Source organism: Parasteatoda tepidariorum, unplaced genomic scaffold, assembly GCF_982258835.1.
Source record: "Parasteatoda tepidariorum strain Cologne lab strain unplaced genomic scaffold, Ptep-v5.0 scaffold_12, whole genome shotgun sequence".
Lineage (NCBI taxonomy): Eukaryota > Metazoa > Arthropoda > Arachnida > Araneae > Theridiidae > Parasteatoda > Parasteatoda tepidariorum.
The window spans coordinates 840,395-867,918 of record NW_028257371.1 but is presented as its reverse complement, the minus strand read 5'-3'; the positions used below and the strand labels follow the sequence as shown (position 1 = coordinate 867,918).

General features: G+C 26.3%; 1 protein-coding gene across 12 annotated transcripts in view; it reads right to left on the bottom strand.

The window, feature by feature from the left end:
- Positions 1-535: 535 nt before the first annotated feature.
- Positions 536-27,524, bottom strand: part of LOC147800845 (transcription-associated protein 1-like) — an 84,007-nt gene continuing 57,018 nt past the window's right edge. Inside the window, exons 1-12 of one of the 12 annotated variants that reach the window (XM_087156344.1) lie at positions 27,198-27,415; positions 25,687-25,851; positions 25,093-25,142; positions 24,186-24,296; positions 22,364-22,447; positions 20,092-20,295; positions 17,298-17,395; positions 15,032-15,165; positions 13,113-13,191; positions 9,281-9,485; positions 6,054-6,189; positions 536-1,007 (exon numbers count right to left, since the gene is read on the bottom strand). In XM_087156344.1, the coding sequence (XP_087012470.1) occupies positions 24,210-24,296; positions 25,093-25,142; positions 25,687-25,792 (243 nt within the window). In that variant the 5' untranslated portion in view covers positions 25,793-25,851; positions 27,198-27,415 and the 3' untranslated portion in view covers positions 536-1,007; positions 6,054-6,189; positions 9,281-9,485; ... (4 more) ...; positions 22,364-22,447; positions 24,186-24,209. Of the gene's footprint in view, positions 1,008-5,290; positions 6,190-7,777; positions 8,133-9,280; positions 9,486-9,883; positions 11,581-13,112; positions 13,192-15,031; positions 15,166-17,297; positions 17,396-20,091; positions 20,296-22,363; positions 22,448-24,138; positions 24,297-25,092; positions 25,143-25,686; positions 25,852-27,197; positions 27,416-27,524 lie in introns of those variants that run through there. The other 11 variants (XM_087156345.1, XM_087156346.1, XM_087156338.1 and 8 more) reach the window with 11 other exon arrangements.

Sequence of the window (27,524 nt, the reverse complement as noted above, 5' to 3'; positions counted from 1 at the left end):
TAAAGTATTAAATTATAAATACACATATTTAAAAATATGCTTATTTAAAAAAGGATGTTTTAATTTGATGGATAGAGCAATTTACAAAAAAATGATAAAAATGTTAAATATAATGAAAAAAACAGATAACTAAACTGATGTATCATTGAGGGTGGTCAATTTTCGGGAGGGTGACCATCTCAAAACTTTGCTAACTAATTCAATTTTATTCTTACAAATTCCCATTTATTTTGACATAATGGCACTCTTAATGTCAAAAAATGAAGCTTAGACATTAATAAAATATTATCTATATTAATAGTTTTGCATGATGCTATGATAAGTGAGATATATAAGTGCCAGTATAATTTAATATTTGAATTCTGCAAATCGAATTCAAATTGTTTGATAAAGAATTTTTTTTTTGTTATTAGTTTTACTACCCATTAATTAATTAATGCAACAAAAAATGCGTGAGAAAAAAGTGCTAGTGTGGGGTAGAAATTCTGAGAAGAAAAATTATGAAAACAGATATGGGAAAAAATAGCAATATAAGGAAGGAAGAAAAATTTTTATTTATAAATCACATGCACACGCAATTTCAGATATGAACACGTATATCTTATAAATTATAATTTAACATACAGAGTTTATACCAATATACAAAGGTTAACATAAAAGTTAACACAGCATTATAAAATTATAAAGTATTATAAAACCAGAATACCATATTAAATATCCACATGCAGAGGGAAAAAAAACATTTTTTTAATATGTTTTCAAACATTGTAAAAAAAATAAACTTGAAGAGTAATTAATTTCACATTTTATTTTTATTACATTATATCACACACACAGTTTATTTAAAACACAAACATATAAAAAGTATACGTATCATACTGTAAATGTAACCTTTATTTTAAAAACTTTTCTTTGAAAACTTAAATTTCAAAACTCCTTATGACATTTTTTCAATCTTATATAACAGTTTCCTTACAGTTCCACCCCAATGAGCCTTTATAACAGTACTGAAAATGAAAAAAAAAATTTATATGAGCTTTAAAATATTTTTGAATGATAATAAACATTTTTTTTCCTCTTGTAGAATCAATGATTGAAATTAAGATAAACAGATATGTCAAATTAAGGAAGAAATCAAAAGTTAAAATAATACTTCAAAATCCAACAATAAATGTCCTTCACTTTATTGTTAAATCAAAGCATTTCTGCAACAACTCATGGTGGGTCAATGGGTGGTGGAGGTCCCTTAATTTTGTGACCAACAGCATAATGGTTTCAGTGTGGTAAGCATTACACACAATTTTTGCCTTTCAATCCCATACAAGCTTTTAACCATCAATCAGCAATTGTGTGTGGGCTTGTCACCATCCTTCATAATTATACCTCAGTTTGTTTGATCACTCAGACATTGTTGTAAATGTCAGATAATATATATTAAGACAGATGGATTTTATCAAGAAGCTTAAAAAAATTATTATGTTTCATTAAAAATGTCATCCTAATGAATTTGTACAAATTAAAACAAATTGTAAAAATATTCTGTGAAAGATTAGCTAAAATACATAGTTATTTTACATGTTAATTTTTTAAAACTGCAATACTGATCACAAAAATGATGATAAATTGAAATGGAGAATTGAAAACAGTTACCAATGCTGTTTTAAACAAGATAGTCACCAAAACCATTTGATGCTTGGTTTGTGATGAAATTTAATGCATAATAATCAGAATTGGTTATACTGAGCCAAACTTAATCACTATTACATACTCAAAAATAAGGAAAAATCACAATGCTATAAATAAAATCTGCCACTCTGTCAGAAGATATAAAGCTAGTGTAAACATTTTTAGCATAATATTATGGAAAAAATTTTGTTCTGCATCACTTTGCGTTATACAATATTAACATGAATGATAATGTTATACAATCGTAACAAATTCGTAACTGTTAGTTAGAGAAGGCAAAATGATACAAATAATGCAAAAAAGTATATAAAATTAATATTTACAGTTAATAAAATTTAAAACAATTTAATTTATTATCATAGAAATAAACCTTAAGTTGTGATTAATATTTTAATCCAACTTAAGCCAGATTTTTAAAAAAAATACAATAACAATAATGAAAATTTTAACATCGCTGATATATATATATATATATATATATATATATATATATATATATATATATATATATATATATATATATATATATATATGACATTAAGTAAATATCACAAATAGTGACAGTAAAGAATGTTAGACATGATTAAGGTCATAACTCTATTTTAATATAGCCAGTAAATAAAATAATTTTTAAAAAAAAGAGGTTATTCACTCACACAGTATTTTATTGAAATTAAAACTTAGATATAATAACATATAATAACAATTTTAAAAGCTTCTTATAATTGCTGAAAAATAAGAAAATACAATTTTGTGAGAGGAGTTACTTAAATGCCCCTTTTAGCTTAAAAATAAAAATAGATTTTATAGAAATAAAATAATAATTCATAGTAAATAAAATTAAAATTATAAGTATTACATTTTCTACATATTTGTAATATTTCTTGAATTACAGAATTTATATTTTTAGGCTACATTATAGAGGCTTTTTGAGAAACTTTTCAAAGCTATTTTTCAATTTTTTAAGGCTATCTGAAGTCAAGACATTATACAAAATTCAGTTAAAAGAGTTGCACACTTTCTAAACTTAGATTTAATAATTTTATATATACTCAATATCTTATTAAGGATTCAGTTGTGATAAGTTAACACAAGGAATTTTTTAAGTAATATGAAAGAAAAATTCTCTTCATTAAATGAAAAATTTTGTTTTCATAATTATGTAATTTGTATTTAGGAGGGGTCATACATTAATGTTTTTCACTTATAGATCATATAACAAAGAATTTATTGTAAGAATGTAAAAGCAAGTGAATTTTTAATTTTATTTTAATATGTGAATTTTTATGGGGAAAATGGACTTTTTCATTCACACCTTCTCAAAGTGTTTTAATTGGTGCCTTTTGATTTTATTTAATCTCTTTTCTTCATAAAAAAGTTTCAATTTTTTCTCTAACAATTGCATATTTAAAAGGTATAATATTCCATTGAGTAAAGTTTCATTTCTGTTTCCCATCCCCCAATTTAAAGTCAGATATTTAAAGTAAATTTCCAACTAAGCACTAAACATGCTAATTATGTATTGTGAAAACTTTGGTTGCTAAATGTCAAATTTGTTAGAAATGTTTATTGCAGTTTTTAATATTTGTTCACATTTGTGAAAGTCATTACAAAAGCGCTCCTCTAGTTTATTTTCTGTTATCGTCTGTTACAATTAATATTATCAGATTGAACATTAAAAACCCACATATTAAATCACATAGGAATGAATGATTGTATGATTCCTTATTTTTTCTGTACAAGTGAAACATTGTAAATTTTTGACTATAGATTCCAGAATTTTGAACCCAAATCAGCTTAAAAGTAAGAAAACTTGTATTGCACATCACATCACTACTGTTCCCATCTTGCTTTTATTTAATAGTTATGACATAAATAATTGTTTATTTTATCATTGATAAACCTTTTAATAATATATCTTAAAGCGAAAAAAACACATTATATGGTTCTAAAACATAAACTCAAAATATTATTTTTCCATGTCTTGTAACTTACATACCTGTCACTTCTGTGCCATTAATTCTTTCTTTTAATGATAGGGTGAAAACTGTAACTATTAGAGTGTTACAAGTTTATTTCCATGTCCTGTAACTTAGATACCTGTCACTACTGTGCCATTAATTCTTTCTTTTAATGATAGGGTGACTATTAGAGTGTTACAAGTTTATTGTCACAAATAAATGATTTTTCTGATTTTTTTTAAAAAAGAAAATAATTTTAAAGAAAAATAAACTTTGAGAAGTCACATTTAAAAAAATTGGTAAATTATTTACTTAATACAAATAATCAAAACACTAAAATCAATGTATCAGAAATATCTGTAATTAGCATTAGTCACCAGTTTGGTTCTCATAAGGAACTTGTCATTTTGCTGTTCCTCACTCAGGCTTTTTTCTATTTTAACAAAGTAAAAATTAAGCACTTTTAAGGACATTTTCTTGAAAAAATTAAGTACTTCTATGAAAAATTATGGAGTTAAATTATGGAGTATGGAGCACATTTTCTGATATTAAAGTCTCATCACACAGCTAACTTAAAATTTCACCAAAAATATTTCTTTGAAAATGTATCTATAATAGAAAGTTTAAATATGCCCATAAATTAAGATATAAATAAATTACTGCTTTCAAAACTGTCATGCAATTTGAAGGTTTAATACACATTTTATGTATTAATAATAACATTAATAGGAAAATGAAGACAAAAAAATTCATAAACACTTATTTGTTTCAAAAAGTCAAATAATTCATAAAAATTTGTGATGTAATGCAAAATGTTAAGTATCTAAATCTAAAATTATGCTTCACTTTAAAAAAGCTTAAAATAATGCTTAAACAAGAAAAGTTACAATTGTATTTACTTTATAAAAATATTCTCAGAATACTAATTAATAAATAAATTTAACAGCTTAATTACTTCTGGGCACAAGAAAAAAAATTTAAGTCAAACTAATAAACATAAAAAGGCTACATGCCTTATACCTTTAAAAGTATATATGCCTATATACCTTTAAGTATGATACCTAAAAATAGTTTATATCTATTTTATATCTATAAAAAAAAACTATCTGTGAGTTTCTGATACACTTTAAGAACGGTACCAAAAAATAGAAAGGAAAATACATGGACTAAGTTCAGAAAAATTTATAGTTATTAATATCACCTCACTTCAAATTCTGCTTATTTTTACTATCTAAGAGATATGTAAATAGAAAAAAATCACATTCCATCCAGTACCTTATTAGGGTCATTTTCACATAGGGAAAAATACTTCCTTTATTGTTAAATAAGGGATAATTATTTTGAACACAATTATTAAATGACTAAAAATATTTTGATATATTTTTTGTTCAATTTTATTTAATTAAATGTAGCAAGAACTGACTTTCTACTGAAGGTAATTATATTCAACAGAACCTTAATTACCTTCAGCTTAGCTCATTCGACCATAATTATTTTTTCAATGAATAATAAGAAAGAAAAGATATTGATATTCAACATAAATTCAAAAATTTATATATTTTTCTGACGGTTAATATGAAATCCTTTTTCTGTCTGTACATTTTGTTTCTGTCTGTTCATTGAGTGCTGTTATCATTTTTGCATTAGAATTAATTTAAAATTCAATACAGTGTGGGCATAAGCTACTGACAATGTCAACTGTCATCTATCTAAAGGTACCTCTAGATAGAATTGAGTTAGCATGTCGTATATAATAGTGAATTGGAATTAAATGATTGTAGTGGTAAAAAGCTACAATACTCCTCTTCAGAATATTATGTGTCATAGAATTCAATGAACGAATGCCACTAGTTGATTCATTGCTGTTTTGCCAGAGGCCAGGAGAGTTGTATTAAAATCACGGTTGTTAGAGCGGTCGCTCTTGTCTTGCAATTAGCAGTCGAATGTGTATGGGCTGCTGTTATGTTTGATCAAGGCTGTGTAGCAACAGCAGAAGGAAAGCAACGTCACAGTCACAAATAGCAAGTCAACCTGTTCACAGTGTTCCATCTGTCAAAGAAGGAGTGTTCATATCAAAGTGGGCATTTCTGTTGAGGTATGTGTGTTCAGATCAAGTTGAAAAGTCACCAATGTAAAGCTAGGCTACGGACAGTGTCAACTGTTATCTATTCAAAGGTACCTCCAGATAGAATCGAGTTAACATGTCTTATATACAAGTAAATTGGAATTGAATAATTCTAGTGGTAGCTAAACTACACCAGATAATAAAACTTGTAATAAAAGGATATGTCTATAGTCAAATGGGTTATGGGTATGTATATACGTTATGGATAGTCATATAGGTTATGGATATGTCTATAGTCATATTAAAATAAAATTTTCTAAGAAGGGGTAAATAAAGTTTACCGCCAGAAAACTTGCAAGTCGCAATTCACCAAGTAACTGTTTTCGATCAACATACTAAAGTTTTGACTAAGCTTCTACATTCTGCTGTGTTATAATTAGATGCCTGAGAAGCAGGAAAACCAAATTTTGCCTGAAACTAAAAAAAAACTATTAGAATATATAGTAATTTAAATCAATGAAACATTTCACTAATATTAAAAAAAATTACTAACAAAATAACAATTTTCTTAATAGTTAATAAATAATGATTTAATGAAATATACAGAAGCATTCATGTCTTTGTGTGACTACAGCACTTTCAACACCTTAATGATAGACTTTTTTTGCATTCCTGTTTCCTTATTTAGAATGAATAAAAATATAAGTTTCTAAACGCATTCTTTAAATCTATTGCAACATTTTTCAAAACACTATTAAGAAATTAGTCTAATAGAAGATATACTTTGACTTCCATTTTATTTAAACATATACTTATTAACCTGAAACTTATGAGCCCTGTCAAGACATATATGGATGGGTACACCTACAAATAATGTCAAGGAACAAAAATTAATAAAATATTCTTAAAGTTGATTGTAAAATTATTATTGATGGTATAAAATTTTTTACACACAATGTATAAAATATTATATGTTAAAAATTAACAAGAAAATGAAACTAAAAATATTTGAGCCTGCTTTTATAAATACTGTTGTTTTAAAATTCTAGCATAGAAACTTTTGTTTGAATGCAGAGTGAAAAATTATTGATTCTGATATTAATGAAAAAAATATTACAAATACACAGAAATGGGGATTTTAAACATTAATTATATTCAAGGTTCCAAGTCATTTATAGGATTAAAACACAGGTTTTCACATATTTTCAAGAAAATTTCAAGATTAGAAATCATGAGATTTCAAGATTATATTTCTTTGGAAATAATATATATATTTTTTATTCAAACTAATTTTTTAATAGGAAATATGCCTAATATTAAATTTTGTAAAATGCATTTTATTTCCCTAGAAGGGTTTTACACAAATATAAATTACAGACAAATGCAATATTTTGCATAAAAACTAGAAACTGAAAAACTCAATGAAACATAATTTATTAATAGAGTCATATCAATGATACAGTCTGCTATTTAACTTCTTACTAATGATCAAAAATCAACATTTATTTATACAGAAAACTTAATTTTCAAGAACTTTTTTATTTATTGATCTGGATTTATAGTTATATTTAAGAAAAAATTTGAAACCATAAATTGTTAAACCAAGTATTTTTTATAAATTAACATTCTAATTTCAATGTTCTAAAAAGATTTAACTATGTTACAGTAAAATATTAGCAAAAAGAATTTAACAAATAAAAGTAATAGATATTGGACTTATTTATTTTGAAATTCATTGGCAACATATTGTTACTGCAAATTTTGAAATTAGTTATTTACACTCAAGGTCCTGCAAAATGTTTACAAAATTTTGAAACATTCAAAATTTAGCATCATTCCCCCCAACTCTTTTCTCCCTAAATAAATTCCCAGACATTTCCAGATCTTCCTTATCCAGTGAAAACCCGGATATTTTAAAGAACAAAAGCATATGCAAGCATTTCTAATTATTTAATTATTAGAAAATGCTGTTGCAGTTGTAGTTAATTCACGTTGCACTAAAGCTGCACAATGAGCTACTGGCGATGGTCTGGGAAGCATGATCGTGATCCAAATGGTCACCCACCTGCACCGCAGCCAGTGATGCTAGACTTTGGTGATCTACTGGAAACCGAGTCTTACAGTCCACTGTGGGACTATTAGAAAATGCAGATCAGATTTTGCCTCATTTATTTTTTTGCTACAGAAACAATTATAAAAAGATAACACAAATTAGTATTTTAATTTCGATAAATTCAACAATGTTACTACAGAATTTTAACAACAAAAAAATAAAAACAGATGTTGAACTTATTTACTTTGAACCTTATAGGCTATTTAGTGCTATAGTCCAATTTGAAATAGGTTGTTTAGTTTCTAGGTTTGCTGAAAGATTTTTCCAGGTTCCAACCTAACATTGTATTTTTCCATCTCTTATTTTTCTTTAAATAAAATTTCAAGACAATTAAATGGTTTTTCTTAGGCTATAAGATTTTTGATATTTTAAAGAATAAAAGCATATGGAAGTACAATGTAACCCCTGAATAGCAAAATGTTTAAGAACCCAGCAAAGAGTCTACTATAAAACAGAAGTTCACTATATCCAAATTCTTTGAAAAATTATTTTTTAGCATATGACAATTATAAATATGTGTGTGACAAGAATGATTTCTAAAATGCATTTGCAGTTATCAGCACTGAACAGATACAAATTCTTTAAGATAATATTTAGTTTTTAAATATCTTTCAAGTTTTTTTCCTACTCTAAATGACTAATACTAATCAATAGATGTAAAAAACAGTGGATAAAATTTTTTTTTCCTTCTTTTTTTCAAGGAGATTCCATATTTTCAAGTTTTGTTTTAAATGCAAGCACTATAAGCAACTATATAAATTTAACAGAAAGTAAATGTATGCTTATGCTTTTTTCTGCAGGACAGATAGTTGCAGCTTTGCAATAATTTTAAAACCAAAAACTTCAAGCCTCCTCATTAACAACTCACCGCCCTAAATAAAGCATAATTTTTTTTCAAAATATATTAAACATCATAGATGACTTTTTACTGCTTCATACATATTATACCAGAGCTAATGTTGCTAATAATATTATTATCATAGAAATTACTAATTTTCAAAAAAAAATTCTTGAAAATTTCTACAATAGACTTAATAGTTAGCAAAGCGCAATTTTCATTACCAGAACAACAAAACTAGTATAAGATCAGGAATTATAAACTAGTAATAATACCATGAAATAATCTGAACTGAAATACACTTTAAGAATATTTAAGGTTTAAAAATAGTTGAAATTCATAGCTAAAAGCTAATGTGAAAATAAATGGCTGAAAGTATAAGGCTTTGATATCCTGCCAGATTCTCATGGTTATTGACATCATATTTTTATAGACATAAGAAGTGTAACAAAATAAATTTAACTGCACAAGCAACTCTCATGATTTTAGTAAAATGCAACTATTATTCACACAATAAAAAATCTTCACAATTTAAAAGCATTATTGTCTTGCATTACAATAAATTTAATTAGTGTCCTAAAATTTATATTTTAATTAATAAGAAAAAAAGAACTTACATTGACATTTTCTTGATCAGATCTTATTCTAATGCATTCAATTACATTCAGAATAAGCATACAAGACATTGTTTGAATTGTAGTTACTAAAGATTCATCATGAACATTTCTTGAGAACACATTTACAGCCTTAGCCAGAACCTTCAACTATAAATATTGTCTCATATGATGCACAAGATCAGCTAAAGTACTATAAGCAAAAGGCCTAAAAATGTACAAGATTCTAATATTAAAATAAGTAATACCACAGTCAGTAAAGGCAATTAAAGAGCTGTGAAATATAATACATTTAACAAGAAATTTTAATTTAGAATATATTTTCCAAGCCTCATAATGAAACAAAGAAAAACTCAAACAATTAAAAAAAAATCAAGATATTTTTTGGAACAGTATACAGGGTTAAATTAATTATGAAAAATACAAAAGACAAAGTAAAAAGGTGTATTTTTCTCTACTAAAACAAAGTTCACTAAATGTTACTAAATGTTGGTTGTGAAAAATTCACATAAAGTTAGAGTAGGATCAATTAATGCATAGACAAAATTACTATGATACTTAGATACTAAATACACTATTTTTCAAAAAGAAAGGAAAAACACTTACATTACAATACAAAAATTGTAATTCTATAAACCTTTTCTCTTTCCAAACAGTTTATTATTATTTTAAACAAAATTAGATAATTCAAAGAGCAACTAAAATCTAAGTGCTATTATTAGCCCACAGACCACACAATAAAATATCTTTAATAGATGTAACTGATAGACGGTCTCTGAGTTGGAACTACTAAATTTTGAAATTTTAATAGCATTATCAATTTATATTAAAATAATAAATAAAATAAAAAATTTGAAAACAAAAATCCTTTTATTCTACAAACCAAATCTTTTAAAGTTCATGCTTGTAGAAAATGGGAGGATCAGAAAATACACGAAAAAAATTGGGAATAATAGATCAAAAAGTTAAAAACAAGATCAAATTTTTTTTCATCCAGTCAATCTGGAATATTAGGACAACTGTGAACTCTTAAGGTTTTTCAGCACAAGAAACAGATGATGTTTTTGTGTCTCACTGAATTATCTCATTCAGTTTAAAACAATTTGATAGGAAATTAAAAAAGTTTGTGCACAGAAAATTATTTCAGAAAACTTGAAATACAACATTTGAAGCAGAGGCTTAGAAGATTATAAAATTAGATGCCAAGTAAACATATTCGAACACTTAATTAAAAATAACATAATTGACAAATTAGCATTTAGCAATAAAACAATTCATTAAATATTGGCACTTTAAGTAAAGCAAAAACAGAATCACATAATCATATAAAAAAGTCACATAATCTTTTTAATTAAACTTTTTTGTAATTTTTTCATGCTGTTATATTGTAGATATTTTTAGCATCTCCGTATATTATGATTTATCCATTTCAAACAGCAGTAAAATAAATAAAAAATAAACTGATTATACCTTAATTTTATCCAAATTTTTAACAAAACACCAATATGTTAGAATTAGAAACTTAGGAACCTATATTAAAATTAATTATCTCCCTCTTGCTATTGAATTACTAACTATATTATATAATCTAATAGATTTTGGGTAACAAGGAAAATTGAATTTATTGATTTCTATAATACAGGGTGCATAGCCTAATCTTTCAACCAAAAATAAGCACCTTTTAAATACTTTTTAAGCACTCTAGAAATATTTTTTAGCACTATATACATTAACAAAATGCAAAATAATTTTCAAACAGTTTACATGATCATGATAAAATAGCTAGTTTCAGACAAAGAACTCTTTTCCCGATTATATTAGCCACCATAAAAATATCGAGATATTTATCGATTCGATTTCAGAGGGTAGAAATTGAAGCCTTAAATTGAAAATATTTTGCAAAATGCAGCAGCGTTGCACATGCGAGGGCTATAATCTCACCTGACCAAGCTCAGTAGACGCACCTGTGGAATCCAAAGTACTTTATCGAACATGTAAAACGATTGTTGGCGCTTTTAAACGCTACGGATCGAATGTAAGCCAAAATGGATTGTGGTCAAATGAATTGTTAAAAACGTTAGAACAATATGAAAACCACTTTTTTGCATAATATGTGGCGAAAATCGACACGGTAAAGAAAAAATTATAATTTTCCAAAAGGGAAAATTAAGCACTTTTTAAAAACACCTCATGAAAAAAGCACCTTTAAGGGCTTTTAAAAACGAAAATAAGTACAGTAGAACTCCAATTATCCGAGCTCCAACTATCCGAATCGCCGATTATCCGAATCGCTTTCAGAATTCCTATGGAAGAATGAAAATATAGTAAAAAGATAAGTTTCTCTTTTTTCTTCTTTTTTTATATGAATGAAATAAAACTTTAGTAAAGTCAAGGAAAGATTTATGCAGAGAAAGTTTACAGGATAGGACAAAGATTTGTGGAAAAGCTAAGATCTTAGCTGAAAAGCTGGGTTATTTATCTTTCAAAGCAAGTAACGGCTGTTATCTGCAGACTCCAAAGCTTCTGACGAGTTTATTGAAAATTTTAAAGTTATAGCAGCCTCTTACGATTCCGACTTCTTATACAACGCCGATGAGACTGGTCTAATATGGAAAGCTTTACCCAAAGCCACTTTAGCCTCTAAAAGAGAGTGCAGTGCCAAAGCCTCCTACTGCTCCAGGGCATAAAGCTAGTAATACTTTGTACTGTGCTTAACTGCCCGAACTCAACTGGGAGCCATAAAATAACCCTTCTGTTAATAGGGAAGTCAAAACGCCCAAGAGCATTTAAAAACATCAAAAAACTTTCCCTATTTTATAAAAACCAATACAAAGCTTGGATGACTGCAGCACTGTTTACAGAGTGGTACGATGAAATTTTCATTCCTGAAGTGAAAAAAAGCCAAAAATCTGTTGGAAGTCCTGTGCTTTTGATTTTTGATAATGCACCAACTCATCCCACAGAAGAATTGTTGAAATCCTTAAGAATCCTTAGAAGAAATCCCTAAAAACATTTTTTCCCCTCATTTCCACTATATATACAGTAATTATTTAAAATAAGCATTTTTAAAAAAAAAAAAAATCCAATTATCCGAATTTTTGATGATCCAAATGGGGTTCGGTCCCAATTGATTCGGATAATTGGAGTTCTACTGTACCTTTAAGTACTTTTTAAAAATGCTACGAACCATGTATTATTTGAATTTATTGATGTGACACGTTTGCCTAAGAGGCCTTCTGGCCAAATTTGAAATTATCACAATTACCACTTTAACCACAAACCTAAATATAGCCAAAAAACTTGGACCTTTTTAATGCTTTGTAACAGCCTTGGTAAAAGTTTTACAGAATTTTGTAGAGTGAAGGATAATCAGTGATTGAGCTGGTACCCCTTTTTCCAAATTTTTACAAAATTAGAAGGACTTTCAGTCATAACATATAAGTTGCTATCTATACTTACTAGATTTTTGGATGGATACAAGAATCAAACACGCTTTCAGAGATATCAACAACAAAAAAAAGAAGATATTTACTTGTTAGTAAAAAATCTAAATTTGACATAAGGTATGATTTTTTTAAGTCATGCAATTTTTGTGAAACAGAAATGTTAATAAATAATCCTAAAAATTTCTTAGGCTTACATAAAGGAAGAAAAAGTGAACATATTGTATTAATATAATATATTACTAGTTTCACAATTAAAATCATAAAAATTGGTTTGAAGATTCGAGATTCTTTCAATTTCAATATAATTTTCCTATTTTACTCTCCGAATAGTTAGAGAATGGAATGGTGTAAAAAATTAAATTTAATGCCACAAGAATCAAAACTATCACCTTAATGACTCATAAGATGTCCATCCAGTTCCAATTAATATATTTTTATCAAAAAGCTCTTTAAGGGAAGGCACTAATTCTGAAAATAGAAAACTGTTAATTTTACTTGAAAATAGGGTTAAAATAAATGTTAAAAAAAAATTTGTAATCCCCCCCCCCCCCAACATTTAAAATATAGATACTGCACTTGACATGGCAGAAACAAACCTGTTAATTGATATATGATTTAAAAAGTGCTTGATAAAATAACTAGAGGATATGAGTTTAGATTTTTGGAAAGAGCATACAGTTGTTTTGTTTTTTTTTCTTTTTGCCTTTCAAAAAACTTACAAAAATTTTTAGTTTGAATTCAAGTTTTTCTCAAAATAAACTAAAGTTTTATATAAATTTTTATAACAACAAACCAAACTTTAAAAAAAAAAACTACAGATAACAAATGGGAATTCGTTAAATTAAGGCTAGCAATCTTTTTCAAAAACTCTAAGAAGTAACTGTAACAACTATATATTTTCAACAGTTACACAGGATGATAAACAAGACTCAATATTCTAAAATAAATATCATTTGTCATCGTACACTCTTTTAGAGAATGATTTTCTTTAAAACAATAGTAAACTGGGATGAAATTATGTTTAAAGTGAAACTTAAGAATTGGAGAAATCTGTGAGTTTGGTAAGCTCAGCTTCAAGGAAATGAGATGCTCTAAATAGCAACTAGCAGTTCACGAAGACTGCTAATTTTCAAGTAAAATATATACATTTAAAAAAAATTTTTTTTTGAACAGCTCTTCTGGAATTGTTTGTTTTTAAACACTAGTGATCTTCAAAGCACCTTTGAGCATTAGTTTGTTTTTGAATTGTAAGCTGAAAATAATAAAATCATCATAAAATCATTTTCCCCCTTGTTATTTAATAGAAAAGTGGGTAGCAAGGAAATTTTGGAATATTTATCCCAGAGGCTCAACCCTTGGAGGGCTAATAACATTCTTGAAACTAAAAACGTTTAAAAACCAATTAAATATTAAAACTATTATAAATTAATGCTAATAATACATACAGCCCCTCTTTTTGAGGTAAACATAGTTGATCTATAACTACTAATAATTAAATATTTGAATTCCAACTTTCACAAACCAAAATAAACTAAAAACAAAAAGTTTTAAATTTTTTATTAATTATTCGAGGTATTTTTTTAATAATACATATTTAATCGAGTATTCTTCATAGGATATTTAAGGCTTATTAACTTGACTCACTTAGAAAAGGAATTTTTATTTACTGTTCTAATTAGACATGTAAGACTTTTTTGGAGGAAAACAAAATTCACATTAAATAAATATATAAAGAAATAGTTATTACTGTAGAAAATTTTTTAAGACTTTTACATTATTGAATTTATGTAATATCGTAAGAACTATACAAGGATTTTTTTTCAAATGAAACATTATATTTTTTAATTTAAACATTGATAGCAATTATGCTATTCAATAAAACTTTTTTTAGTTCATCTTAACAAATAATAGATATATAACAACATAGTTTATTTTTAAAATAATAGTATTTAAATTATAGATTATTTTAGACTGAGAAAGACTTTTAAAATATAATTTTGCTATTCTTGTTTCAAAAAATGCCGCTATTACAAAAACTTCTACAAATTTCCTTTTCTTAGAGTCATTAATTTTTAGATATAATTAGTAAGATATGCACAATTCTGAAAATGACGCAAAAATTAAAGAATTTCTCAAAAATAAGGAAAACTCGTACACACAGAGAACATTTTAAGCAGAAATATTTTTCAAAAATGGTATCTAAAGTAAACATTTTTTTTAAAAAAATGAGTCATTTATAAAAAAAACATGTTTTAGAATAAAGGAAAAAACAAGACATATTTAAGTAATAAAAAAAAGCATTTACTACCTCAGCTCTGTGGCTAAAATATGACGGGCTGCTACGAGCAATTCTTTGCACAAGTGGGCAACTTCTTGAGGACATAGATACAACAATCTTATCCTTCCTTTAGCAAACTGTGAGGAATGTTCATTCACAACATACTACAAAAAAAATAATCAAATTAAAATCAGAGCTGGGTTAAATTATTATTATAATTTGAGTTAAAATTAAATTTGCAACTAATTAAGGTTAATATTACTCAAATAAACATAAATACAGTGCATGCTGCCTATTAAAATCACATCCGTTTTGAGAACACTTGATTGTAAAAAGCAGCAAATTTTAAAAACCAAAAGGCAGGAAAAAGTAATTTCAAAGTTGAATTTTAAACTAAATTAAATTGATTAAAAACTAAATTAATTACTACATTTATGTTTTATTTTTACAAAACCTACATTTGACATCAACATTAGCTGCATTTTTTAACTTACAGGAGGGTTATAAAATATTATATTTGATAAGCAAAATTTCAAATTAAAAATTCACCATAGTTTGAAAGCATATAAGAGTTTCTAAAACATTAAATATCCTTTTATTTTCTGTAAAGTTCATTTTAAGAAATCAAGAGCTCTTTTGAAATCCATTGAAGTTAGATTTACCTCATTGAATGATTGAGGATCCTTGACATTGAATGATAGGCATTTTACAATTTTTCTAAGTACATAAATAGTTTTCTTTTGGATTCCTTTAGACTCTCTTTTTCCTAATATTTTTAACTTTTGCCCTTCAATTTTAACACAAAATGCAATCAACACCAGAAACTTTGTTCATAGAGAACAGACAAAAAAATTATTATTTATATGTATTCAAAACTTGAGAATATAGAAAATTCTAATCATTCAAACAAAAAACAGCAAAGTTTTTCATTGTTTTAAACAAAAGCCTTACAAAATGTTGTCTTTACATAATGGTAATAATAATTTTATTAGAAGATGGTTTTCACATAGTTTGATATTAAAATGATTCCGTTCTTGCAGATTTAATAGTAAAAAGCAGCTAATTTTACAATTCAGTGATTTTATAATTGAAGGTTCCAGTATTAATGATACAGTTAAATCACAGTAGTAAAAAATAAAATAAAATGGGCAGAAATTTTTTTTTATGTTCACAACATAATAAAATGAATTTAATAATCAGAAAATATTCCAGTAGTCAGAATAGTTCTAAAAAAATAAATTACCTCCTTCATTTTGAACCAATAAACAAGTAAGCAAGGAAATATGGGGAGGGGGGGGGTAATCAAATATATCATATCAAGTTCACTTTATTTTTATTAGCATGACTTTTCAATTTATTTTCCCTTTTAATGAGTTCCAGATAATATATTTTGTAATATACTTTGCACATTACCTCTATTTAATGTTCAAAGAGCAAATAGTTCAGCATCAGGGCTATTTAATTTATAAAGTCAAAAATTTGATTCCTAATGCATTGTGCAGAATTTTTTTATCATATTCTATGTTTCATTATATAATTACTAAAAAAAATTAACTAGTGATTAATATGTTAAATGCAAAATGTATTGAAAAAATGAGCCTGGAAAATTAATTTTTCAACACACATTATTAAGTACTCAATGTAAAGATAGCTCATTAATTTGCTTGAAAGTAATCCCCCTGTTGACAACAAATCATTCATTCTGAAATCATTAAAGTGTAGTAAATCATTTTCACAACAGCCTGTTGTAGGTCAGGAGGGTCATAAAAGCTAAAATTCTACAATTCCTAACCAATGGCATGATTTTGTTAAGCAGAAGTTGCTTTTACTTCCTAACTCACACTTATGGATCTAAAGCTTGATTGAGTATCTATCCCCACTTCAGCACATGAATAGCTTGGTGCCTTTGACCTCTGAGTCGATTTTGAAATCATATCTGTGAGTATTAAAGTGTCTTTTAACATGTTGAGGTCCACATCAGCCATCAGTGACTGACACTGAACCTTTTGTTTTGGCCGTGTCAGTCACCAGTGAATGACAATGTTTGATATATAACCAAAAAAATTAACATTGTTTTAAGTAATTACAGAAAACTTATTCAAAATTTGCTTAACTTTTATTTATTACAGATCACATTATTATTTATTTAAAATTTCTTAGTAGTGTGCTCAACATTGTTATACCACATTAGAGTACTTCTAAGCAGCAAAGGGATTTCCTTAAAAATACGGTATAAAAAATATTTATTCAAAAAATAAGGAATAATTCTTGATTTATTAGTCATTAACCTACTCACTTGATATATTCTAACTAGGTAAGCTAGAAAGGATAATGTATTTTATCTATGCAGCCATAAAGTTAACATAAACTTCTTTGTTGAAAGATGGATTGCTCCTAAAATAAAACAAAACAAAAAATAAAATTTCTGCAAACATTCTGCATTTTGTCTTTTTCTCCCCAAGAACAAATTAAATGCACAAAATTTAATGTTTAACTTTGTCCCACCTAGTCATTGAACATAAAATTCTTTCACAGAATACAATTGAATGAGTAAAAAACAATAATGTAGAGTTTTACTGTATAAAACCACTCTTACTTGATCATTTGGTATGAAATATAAAATAAGTCAAAAAGAAAGACATTTAAGGTATATCCTACATGCCAGTAGTTAATTTAAAAAGTTTCTCTCTATATTTTCTGCTATATTTTGACTGCAAACATTATAAAAATAAAATTAAAATGACAAGGGAGTCAAGGATAAAACAACAATCAAGATCAAAATCAGTAAAATAGATTTTACAGCAAAAATCATGCAAGCTGACCATTTGTAATGTACCAATTTGATGGCCTAGTTTGAGAAGTGGTCAGTATATTAAAAGGGGATACAAGAGTGGTGTTAATTATAGTCTTGGTATACCTAGTGGGCTGATCAACTTAAAAAGTTACATTGACCTCCATAGTAAAATGTTTGTCTCAATTAAGAAAGCTTTATTTTTAATAAGTGTAACAAAGTAATAAAATACGTCATACACGATATCATCAATATTCCTTAGACTATTTTTTTAGTTGAATATATGACATTGTTTTAAGATATTTAGAAAAAAACTTACTCACACTTTGCAATATTTTTGCTGCAAACCTTTTCAAAGAAAAAGAAAAGACATTCCAGCGTCAATCAAGGATCAAGGATAAGAATTTCAATTAAGGAAAAGAATAAAAACTGAGACCAATAAAATAAATCTGATTTCATTTGGATACAACATTTGTTTTAATTAAAAAAAGATTAACAAGCTTTTATTTTTGAGAAAGATTACAAAATATAAAATTTTTTGTGATATTGACAAATATTTCTCAGGCTAACTACTTCGTAATTATTAGCTGGTTGTAAGATATTTAAAAAAAAATTATATTCTAAGTTTAGATGATTTGATCCAAACAGAATATGAATTAGAAAATTATATATCCACATTGAGATGCATTTTATCAAAGAGAATACTTTATCGTTATCTTATATAGGACATGCTGCAAATTAATTGAAACTTTATTGGATGTATGAGTTTTTCTATAAAATTAGAAATTATTTTTTCATGACTGTTCTGAAATTAATCAAAATTATACATTTTTGTGATATTTCACATTGCTAAATTTAAATTAGTTTTCATTTAGACACAAGAAAATTTTAATAAAATTACAAGTTAGTATAATTACAATCATAGGTAGCTCCGTAAGTTCATGTAATTAAGTTGATAAATCCATAGATTAAATTGATACTAATTAATAATAATTAAAAAATAGATTCTTAAGATCAAAATTAATGTTTTCTTTTTCTTTTCTCTTCCAGCCTCTTCTCATGTAATTTATTTAAAATTAATGTTTTAAAGTTGGAGTATATTCCCTACTAAATGCTGAATCTTATTTTGCACTGAAAGGGTTTTGTTTTAATTTTAATAATTTTTAACCCTACAAACTCTCTATAAACAAAAGAATTTAACCTGCATTTGTTTTATTAACTAGAATATTTATTTATTTATTTTTAATTTAATTCTATGAACGTTAAAATTTTAATGTTTAAATGGACTTTTACATTATGTAATGTGACAAAAAAAATTTGAATTTTCCCCTTTTTTTAAAAATTTATTTCTATTTATCTGTTCTTTTCTCATAAATTGATTCTGATTTTCTGATTGTTTTTTTTCCCCAGGGATATCAGTTTTTAATTTTAAACATTTAAAATTATTTAATTTTACGCAAATATATTATAAGGCTACCCGATAAAAATAATTTAGTGCCGAGAGCAATGATGTTTATAAAACAATTACTACCTATAATTGCTGTTAACATGCCTGCCTAAATTCTTGGACATGCAACCCTTCATAGGTCAATTTGCTGTGCATGTGGCCCTTCACTTCAAAAGGTAGTGCACCTCTATTATAACAATAAGAAAATTTTTCCTGAACTTTGAAGGCTTATACAGATTGAAAGCATGCATACATGAATTTTTATTTCAAGAGATGTCAAAGTAAATACCACTAAAAATTGACCTGAAGTTCGAATAAATTAAGCAAGAAAAAAGATTCCAAGCACATTTCAGAATTAAATTATGAAAAAAACGCTCCTCACATTAAATTTTTAAATGAAGTTACTTCATAACTTTTTTAATTTTACTTCAATATCATTTTTAAATTCAATAGCATCAAGAATAATAATGAAAACAATTATAAATTGCAATTGAAGTCTTCAAAATTAAAATATGAATGAGTTTTAAGAAGGTTTAGAAAGAAAAACAGACCTTTTAATGGGCTCCTAAAACCATATTTAAATTTAAGGCTTTTTTAGGAATGGAAACCCTTTCATACTTGTGAATAAGCTAATTTTTAAATATTACCAAGGCTACAACAAATAGTCTAAATTTTATAATGGTTTAGCCAAATAACTATTTTCATTGCTTACTCAGAAAATATAATCTTATTAACATACATTTAAAAAGGCTTTTAAACACAAGACTTGAAATTTTCAAATTACATGAACTAATAACTAATTTAATAACTAATAATAACAGATTCACAGATGCTAAAATTATTTTTACTCACCATCTGAGTAGTTGAATTTGGATCCCTTTTTTAACTTTTCTCAATTTGAATCAGTGTTATGGTAAATGTTTCTTTCAATAGCAGTTCCAACGTAGCTGCTGATAAATTTTTTACTTTTGGAGTAGGCCGTGCTTCAAACATAAGATGCAAGTAATTAGGCAGATCTTTGTAAATATTCTTTACATAAAGCAGAAACATCTGTATCTAAAAATAATTGGAAAAGTACAAAAGATTAATTATTTTTTCCAATTAAGAATATATTTTCTTCTTTCAATCGGTACGTAACATGATAGTGTAACCAATCGATTTCAGGATGCTATTAAGAGTCATATTAATAATAATCATACATTATATTAATGCTCTTTCAAATATTTTGCCTTTTTTAATATAATCATAATTAATATCATGATGTTATATGATATGATAATTATACAATATGGTAAATAAATTATATAATTATTATAATTTCATATGTTATCACAATAAAGGTGGAGCTTGTTTATAAATCACAAAACTGTATTCATATTGAATAATGCAGAGTATTAAATATTTATACACCATATTTTTTCTTCTTCACTAAAAAGTTTGTCATAAACCAATTCTGATTAAATAAACACACGACACAAGAAAGCATCAACAGTCAATCATTTTCAATTAAAATTTTAAAAGGAAAAAAAAAAGACACATAAATGTTTCATAAAATTTCAACAAATTAAAAAGAATATACAGTTTTTAAAAAAAAAAATACTACAGAAAATTGTATTGAGTTAAAATATTAACAAGTGATAAAATTTATGATGAAATCTCCTTTATTTTAATACATAGATTTAAATTTGCTGAACCCTATTTTTAAGCAACACAACAATTCATAATTAATATTTCACATGTTTTCTCTTTGCTTTAAAGTCACATGTTGATTATACTATTCTTCATGATTTTTTTTTTATTTGTAAGTTGAAGAGGTGTTAGTAATAGCTAATTTTTTTTTAATATATCATTATTCTCACATCACTGCATGCAACCTTTAGATTTCCCAATCACTTAAGTTTTATTTTAAGATGCTTGATGTTTTGGTATATTGTGGTTTAACAGGCCATGCAGGTGAAGAGTACCAAAACAAACAATACAAAATAAGTGAATAAAAAAAAGTATTTAAACCATGGAAATAAAAAAATTAAAAAAAGAGGTTTTAATTACATTAAAAAGATTTATTTAGAACAAATTACCAATGAATGGAAAAACTTATAAACACTGAATGGAGAGAATTTCTATGTTTCTCCATAATTCTTTTTTTAATTTATTTTTCTCTACTTTATAAATCATTAAAATTTTAAAGGTTTCTTTCACACTGGACATTAAAATAATAAAAAAAAGTATAAATAATTCAAAGTACTAATAAAATCTTTCTGTTGTGTTGTGGGGGAATCATTGATATTTTATATCCCCTAATATTTTGAGTTAGTCACACTAAAATTAAAAAGAACCCACAATATATTCATTTTTTTCATTATGATTTTCATTTAAATTTAGTGCAAAAATAGCATAATATTATATTTAAAAAAATTAATTTGTGACTAAGACTCATTATTATTAAATAAAAAAAAAATTTCTTCAGGATCATAGCAATTTGGATTGGAAAAACAATACTCATCAATATTCCTCAGAATTTTTCATTAAATAAAAGCAAAAATATGAAATTCTTTTAAGCAATGTCTATAAAAAACCTTGAGAAATTAAAACAAGAAAACTTTAGGAACAATTTGGCAAGAAATAGAATAGGATCAGAGAATTTAAAATGAGTTAACTCCTTGTGATCATTGACAATTATATTGCAAATTATAGGCTTATAAATTTTATAAATTGATTCATCACAGTGCTATTATCTTCCTCTATTTTCTCCTTTTTTTACTCCCTCATTTTATCAAGAATTATTCATAGAAGCATCTGTCATTATAATGGAAGCCTATATTAATATTTTTTTAAACTTTTAAGTGATAACTAAGTCTTAAGTCATAACTAATTAATCAAACAAGTGAAAAATCTAAAATCTCTTATAAGATACATTAAATGACATCCACTCAAGTCAATATTCTTTTCCCCATGAAAATACGAGTTTAAAAACCTATAGAAACACATTCCACTCAATGTAATGCAAAAATTTACAAAAGTTGATCATTAATAAAATAGTTTTCAAAATAGTACACTATGAAATATATTAATACAAAAGCAAATTCATTGAAAAAGATAAATCATATAAATAACACATTCTTACTTCAAAGCTGCATGGTGGCCTGAAGGTCTTATGAAATTCTATGATTATTCTTAAAACTACTAATATGTTTTCCTCATTTTCCACCTAAAATATGAATATTTGAATAAAAATAAAACATCAATAAAATCAGTATAGGAGAAGTCATAAAATTCCAACATTAAACATATAGAGGAAATATATAAATTGAGAAAAATATCTGCATAGTTTCTTTAAGTTTTTATGAAAGCAACAAAATTCTAAGTTAATATATAGCAACATTTTATTAGCTAATCTGTTCAGATGTAAATATCAATCTAATGTAGTTAAGTAATTTATAATTATTTATTATTATAAAATGTAGAGCTAGAGAAGAAAATTTTTAGTTTTCAAAAAATATTTTCAGCTATTCAAAATTTTTACCAAATAAACTTCACTTTGCATAATTTTTGTATTAGTATTACCTCGGAGAAATAAGTTTAATTTTAATTAGAATATTGTTTATAATTACGGGCTTACAAATCCTGGGCACATGGTTGCCTAAAGACTTACAGCCCAATATTTCAGTAAAATTTAACACTTTTTTTAATCAAACAGCATGGCTCATAAAAATGAAATCCTAGAAGTTTAAACTTTTCTAGAGCCATGCTCTTGATTTTTATGTATTTCAATTATACTCAACAAATAACAATGCATGCAGAACAAAAACATACTGCAAGTTCTTGTTCTGCCTATACAATTCAAATGTGTAATTGAGTTGAAGATTACTTTAATCTCTTTAAAGTAGGGTTTCAATGATCTCAAAACAAAAATGCAATGAATATACCGTTTAACATTTATGTAGAACACTAATTTTAGTAAGCAATCCCCTAATATATCATTTAAAAGTTTTATAACTGCTTGTTGACTGAAATCACATGAAAGAAAACAATCAATATTTGTGCAACTGGGAAATCTTACAAGATTTTTTATTGTATTTGGTGAAAATAATAAGTAAGCATATCACCCTTGAAATCGACATCATAAAAATTTGATGTTGTGAAATTGCTTATCAATTTTCCTTTCCATTGAATGACTTAATTCCCAAAGAAGTTGAAACAATGAATCCTCTGGGTAAGACTCTAAATATCTAAACCATGTAAATAATCAATAAACAGTCCCTATATTGGAACTATCAAATATTGTGATTATGACAAGCATTTAAAAAAGAAAGAAAAAGGATATTGGATCAAAATTTTTCAATTCTTTAAATCTACTTTCCCAAAAATCTGCATTTTCATTCCTGGAAAATCGAATATTCAATATCATTTCATTATCATCGACCAATCATTCAATATCATCGAATATTCAATACTGTTCAATATACACAAAAAATTCAGGACAAATACGGATAAAATACTTTAAATCAGGAACATCAAGATCATCAGGACAATTACTAACCCTGATTTAATCTAATTTTTAAAAACAGCAGTCTTGAATATAAAAACAAAGTGAGATGAAGCATAAATAGAGAAAACCTGATTATTCTGCCAAGACATTAAAATGAGGTTGATTTCATACACACACAACATAACCTACAGACATTAGCAATAATGGGGTTATTTTTTTAAATACTGTTCAAATTTTGTTATCTTAAACCCATATCAATGACTATTAACTGTGTTCATTAAGTTCATCAGTTATGTAAACTAAATAATTGACAACATATGAATAAAAAAAAACATAAAAGAGTAAAGGAAAAAAATTTAGATTGGCTACCTTCATAAAAAATAATACAGGATATATATAAAAATATGTACATTAAAATATACAAAATGATCCATTGGCATGACATGAAAATACATACATGGGTGGCTTTTTCAGCATTGAACTATGGTTCTCCATCTTCTAAAACTCTGATGAAAATTTTTATAGCCTGATCCAAAAATGAAGGATATTGTGGATTACTAACAATAGTCTGAAAAAATAAAAGGATACTTTTATTACAAAATTATAACACAAATATTTCATTAAAATATTCTTTTTATTATTGTTAGTTAAACATCTATTCAAATTCTTTTATTTTTATTTATTATTTGAAAAAATATTTTTATAAACATAGTACATTTGATTTCAATGGTGTGCCTCTAGTCTTTAGGTTTCAAATTCAAACTTTAATGTATCAAAATACATATTTTTTCCCCCTTCATTAAAGTAATAAATCTAATAACATGTTTATCATTAATAGTCTATTAATACTAATATAGGAGGGAGGAAAAATAGTGTTTTTATGTCTCAGCTTGCTTAAACAGTTTTTAAAAAGCTTTTGAGCCAATCACTTGAATGCTCCTTAATTCTTAGAATTTAAATTCTTATTTGCCATTCAATTAAATTCAATGATCTTCATACAATTGGTGCTAAAACATTAATTTCCAAATAAATAAATTTATCAATATATGGGAAACTAAACTGCCAATTGCATTTAACGTAAAAGAAAAAAAATTGGTAAAAAAGTGAAAAATGAACCAAAAAATAGGAGGCAAATTTAAATATCTAGAAAATGGGGAGAGGTTTAAAAAGGTTTCTGTAATTCGGTAGTCAAAATCGATTTGAATGCTGGGCTTAACGGCACAATGACTTTAATTGTGGCATACATAATCTGCAAAATTATGAAAAATGAACTGTCATTTCTGAAACTGAAAAAATAAATTTCGAATTCCCCATACAATGACATTCTGAATATAGCATTTGACTATATTAAATTTAAACCTTACTTCAAGCTCTCCACTCAATTCTGGCAAAGCTTTCAATTTACTTTCCTCCTCTATAAAAGAAAAGAAAAGAGAAAATTAAAGTTATGCAATATAAAAATCGATAGGAAAAGTGAATCAATGACAGATAATTAAATAAAAAACAAAATAAGCTATAATTACAGGTTACTACAATAAATGCATAAAATATATTTGATCAAGGTTTTGCTTTAAAAAGACATGTGGATTTGATTAAATTAAAAATGAGAAGTAAGAATATTTAAGTATGATTTTTGATCAGGTGCAGATAAATACAATGATTTATTTATAGGTAGGTATATAGTTATCTTTAAGTAAGTATGATTTAAGTAGATAAGTAAGATTTATTTATAAGTATATTACTTTGGTTATTTTATTTTTTGTGAATATCAATGTATGAGAATTGTAAACATTACCAACAAAGTAACATGAGCCATAAGTATATAGTTATTCATTAGGTACATCCTTAGTACAAAATATAATATCTATGTAATCTCAAATACAAAATTGCTATGAGAAATTCTCAAGTGAAAATAAATTCTGATTTTTCAATTCCCAATGACTAATTATTAAACTTACTTGCAACAGAATCTATGAGCATTGATACATATGAGCAGTAAGTATTCATAACAGCAACAGGATCATTAATGGATGCTGATACACTCATTACTGGTATCTTTGCCATGCTTAACGACTCCAGAAAAAGCTATTCAACAATAAAACTCACCTCCAATTTTAACAATTCTATAAAAAAAATTTTAATATTTTTAAGAATTTGCATAAATTGTAAGGACTGCAATTATTCATAGGCAAAATTAGTAAACATGCATTAGAAATTTAAAAAAAACAGAGATTATTCTGTTTTATAAGAACAAGAAATGTTATATTAGAGTTTTCACTTAATGCCACTTAAAGCTTCAGTCTCTAGCTGAGTTATATTCCATAAAATAATAAAAATACAGTTGATGCTCAATATAATGAATCCTCCGGTCCAAACAAAAGCGAATGAGATAACATGAGTTTGCTTTATCGTGTTTATTTATATTGCACATATTTACTTAGATTTTATACTAGATACCTTTTTAAAAAAGTAGAGTTTCAGTTATTTTGAGATTTATATTCCAAAATCAAAACAATATATAACTACAAACTTATATTGCTTTAGGAACTGTGGATTTACATGCTCGCACTTTCAGATCTGGTCAATATTTATTAGGTCTTTAGTACATATTCTCACAAACACATAATAACGACTAAGACAAGCACATGCATACATTTTTAGTAACTATTCCCTTGCGCCCAGTGAAGCAAAAAGTACTTGGTTACCCTTGATTAGTTTACCCTCACAAAAGGTTTAACAATTGCGTAATATTTCCACACAAATTAACTAAGAAAGCAGAATTTTATTTACAATTATTAGTTAAGTTTCTATACAGTAATAATATGGGGAATATTTCTGTATCCTGATCTGTCATACCGACTATAAGGTAACAAAATTATTTTAAATTTGCAAACTAAAAAAAATAAATCAAACAAGTAGAAATTTGTCTGAGGATGGCTATGAGTAATATCCTTTCTGTAGGCCCCCTTTTATTTTATTTTTTTTAGTTTCTCAAGGACCACTGCATGAAAGCTGCCAAAACTAGGCATTTATTCAGCTATAGATCATGATACAGAGATCTTCCCATAATGAGCTACTTGATATAACAAGGTAAAATAAACGGACTGCAATAAGTGATTAAGGTAATAAAAATTTAATAGGGTTGCAAAAACTACGGTTAACCAATTTTAAAAAGGGAGAAAAAAAGGAATTAAAAAGATTATAGAAAAACGGACTTTACAGCAATTTAGACTCATTGAACTTGTATAATTATAAAGATAAAGCAACTACATTCATACCGGCACTAGGTTTGACAAATTTCCACGGCCCAATTATAAAAAAATGTTACACAAAATTTTCTTTAAAATATATTAGTTGCATTTAAATGTGCAATGCAAAATTGCTGAGCTTTTATATAAATAATTCCAATGTTGAAAGATTAAGAACACGTTATTGCGCTTATTACTATGAGAAAAAAAAAAGAACTCACACCATTCTTAATTGACATCATCTAATGCTGATGCACATACTGGAATATTTCAAACTATTTTCATTAAATAATTAAGGGTATGCTTGGTGAAATGTTCATCACAGCCTTTTGTTTGTTTACGAACTGATTTCATAATTATGTAAAGGATCCGGTTGCCTATTTCTGTACATGTTACTAACCCGTTCAAATGGAAGTATTCAAATTGTAAAAAGCCATTGTCACTCAAGGCCAAAAATGCATTTTTTTTCTTTTTTGTTGTTGTTGTTGTTACTTTACGTCGCACTGGAGCTGCACAATGGGTTATTGGCGACGGTCTAGGAAACATCC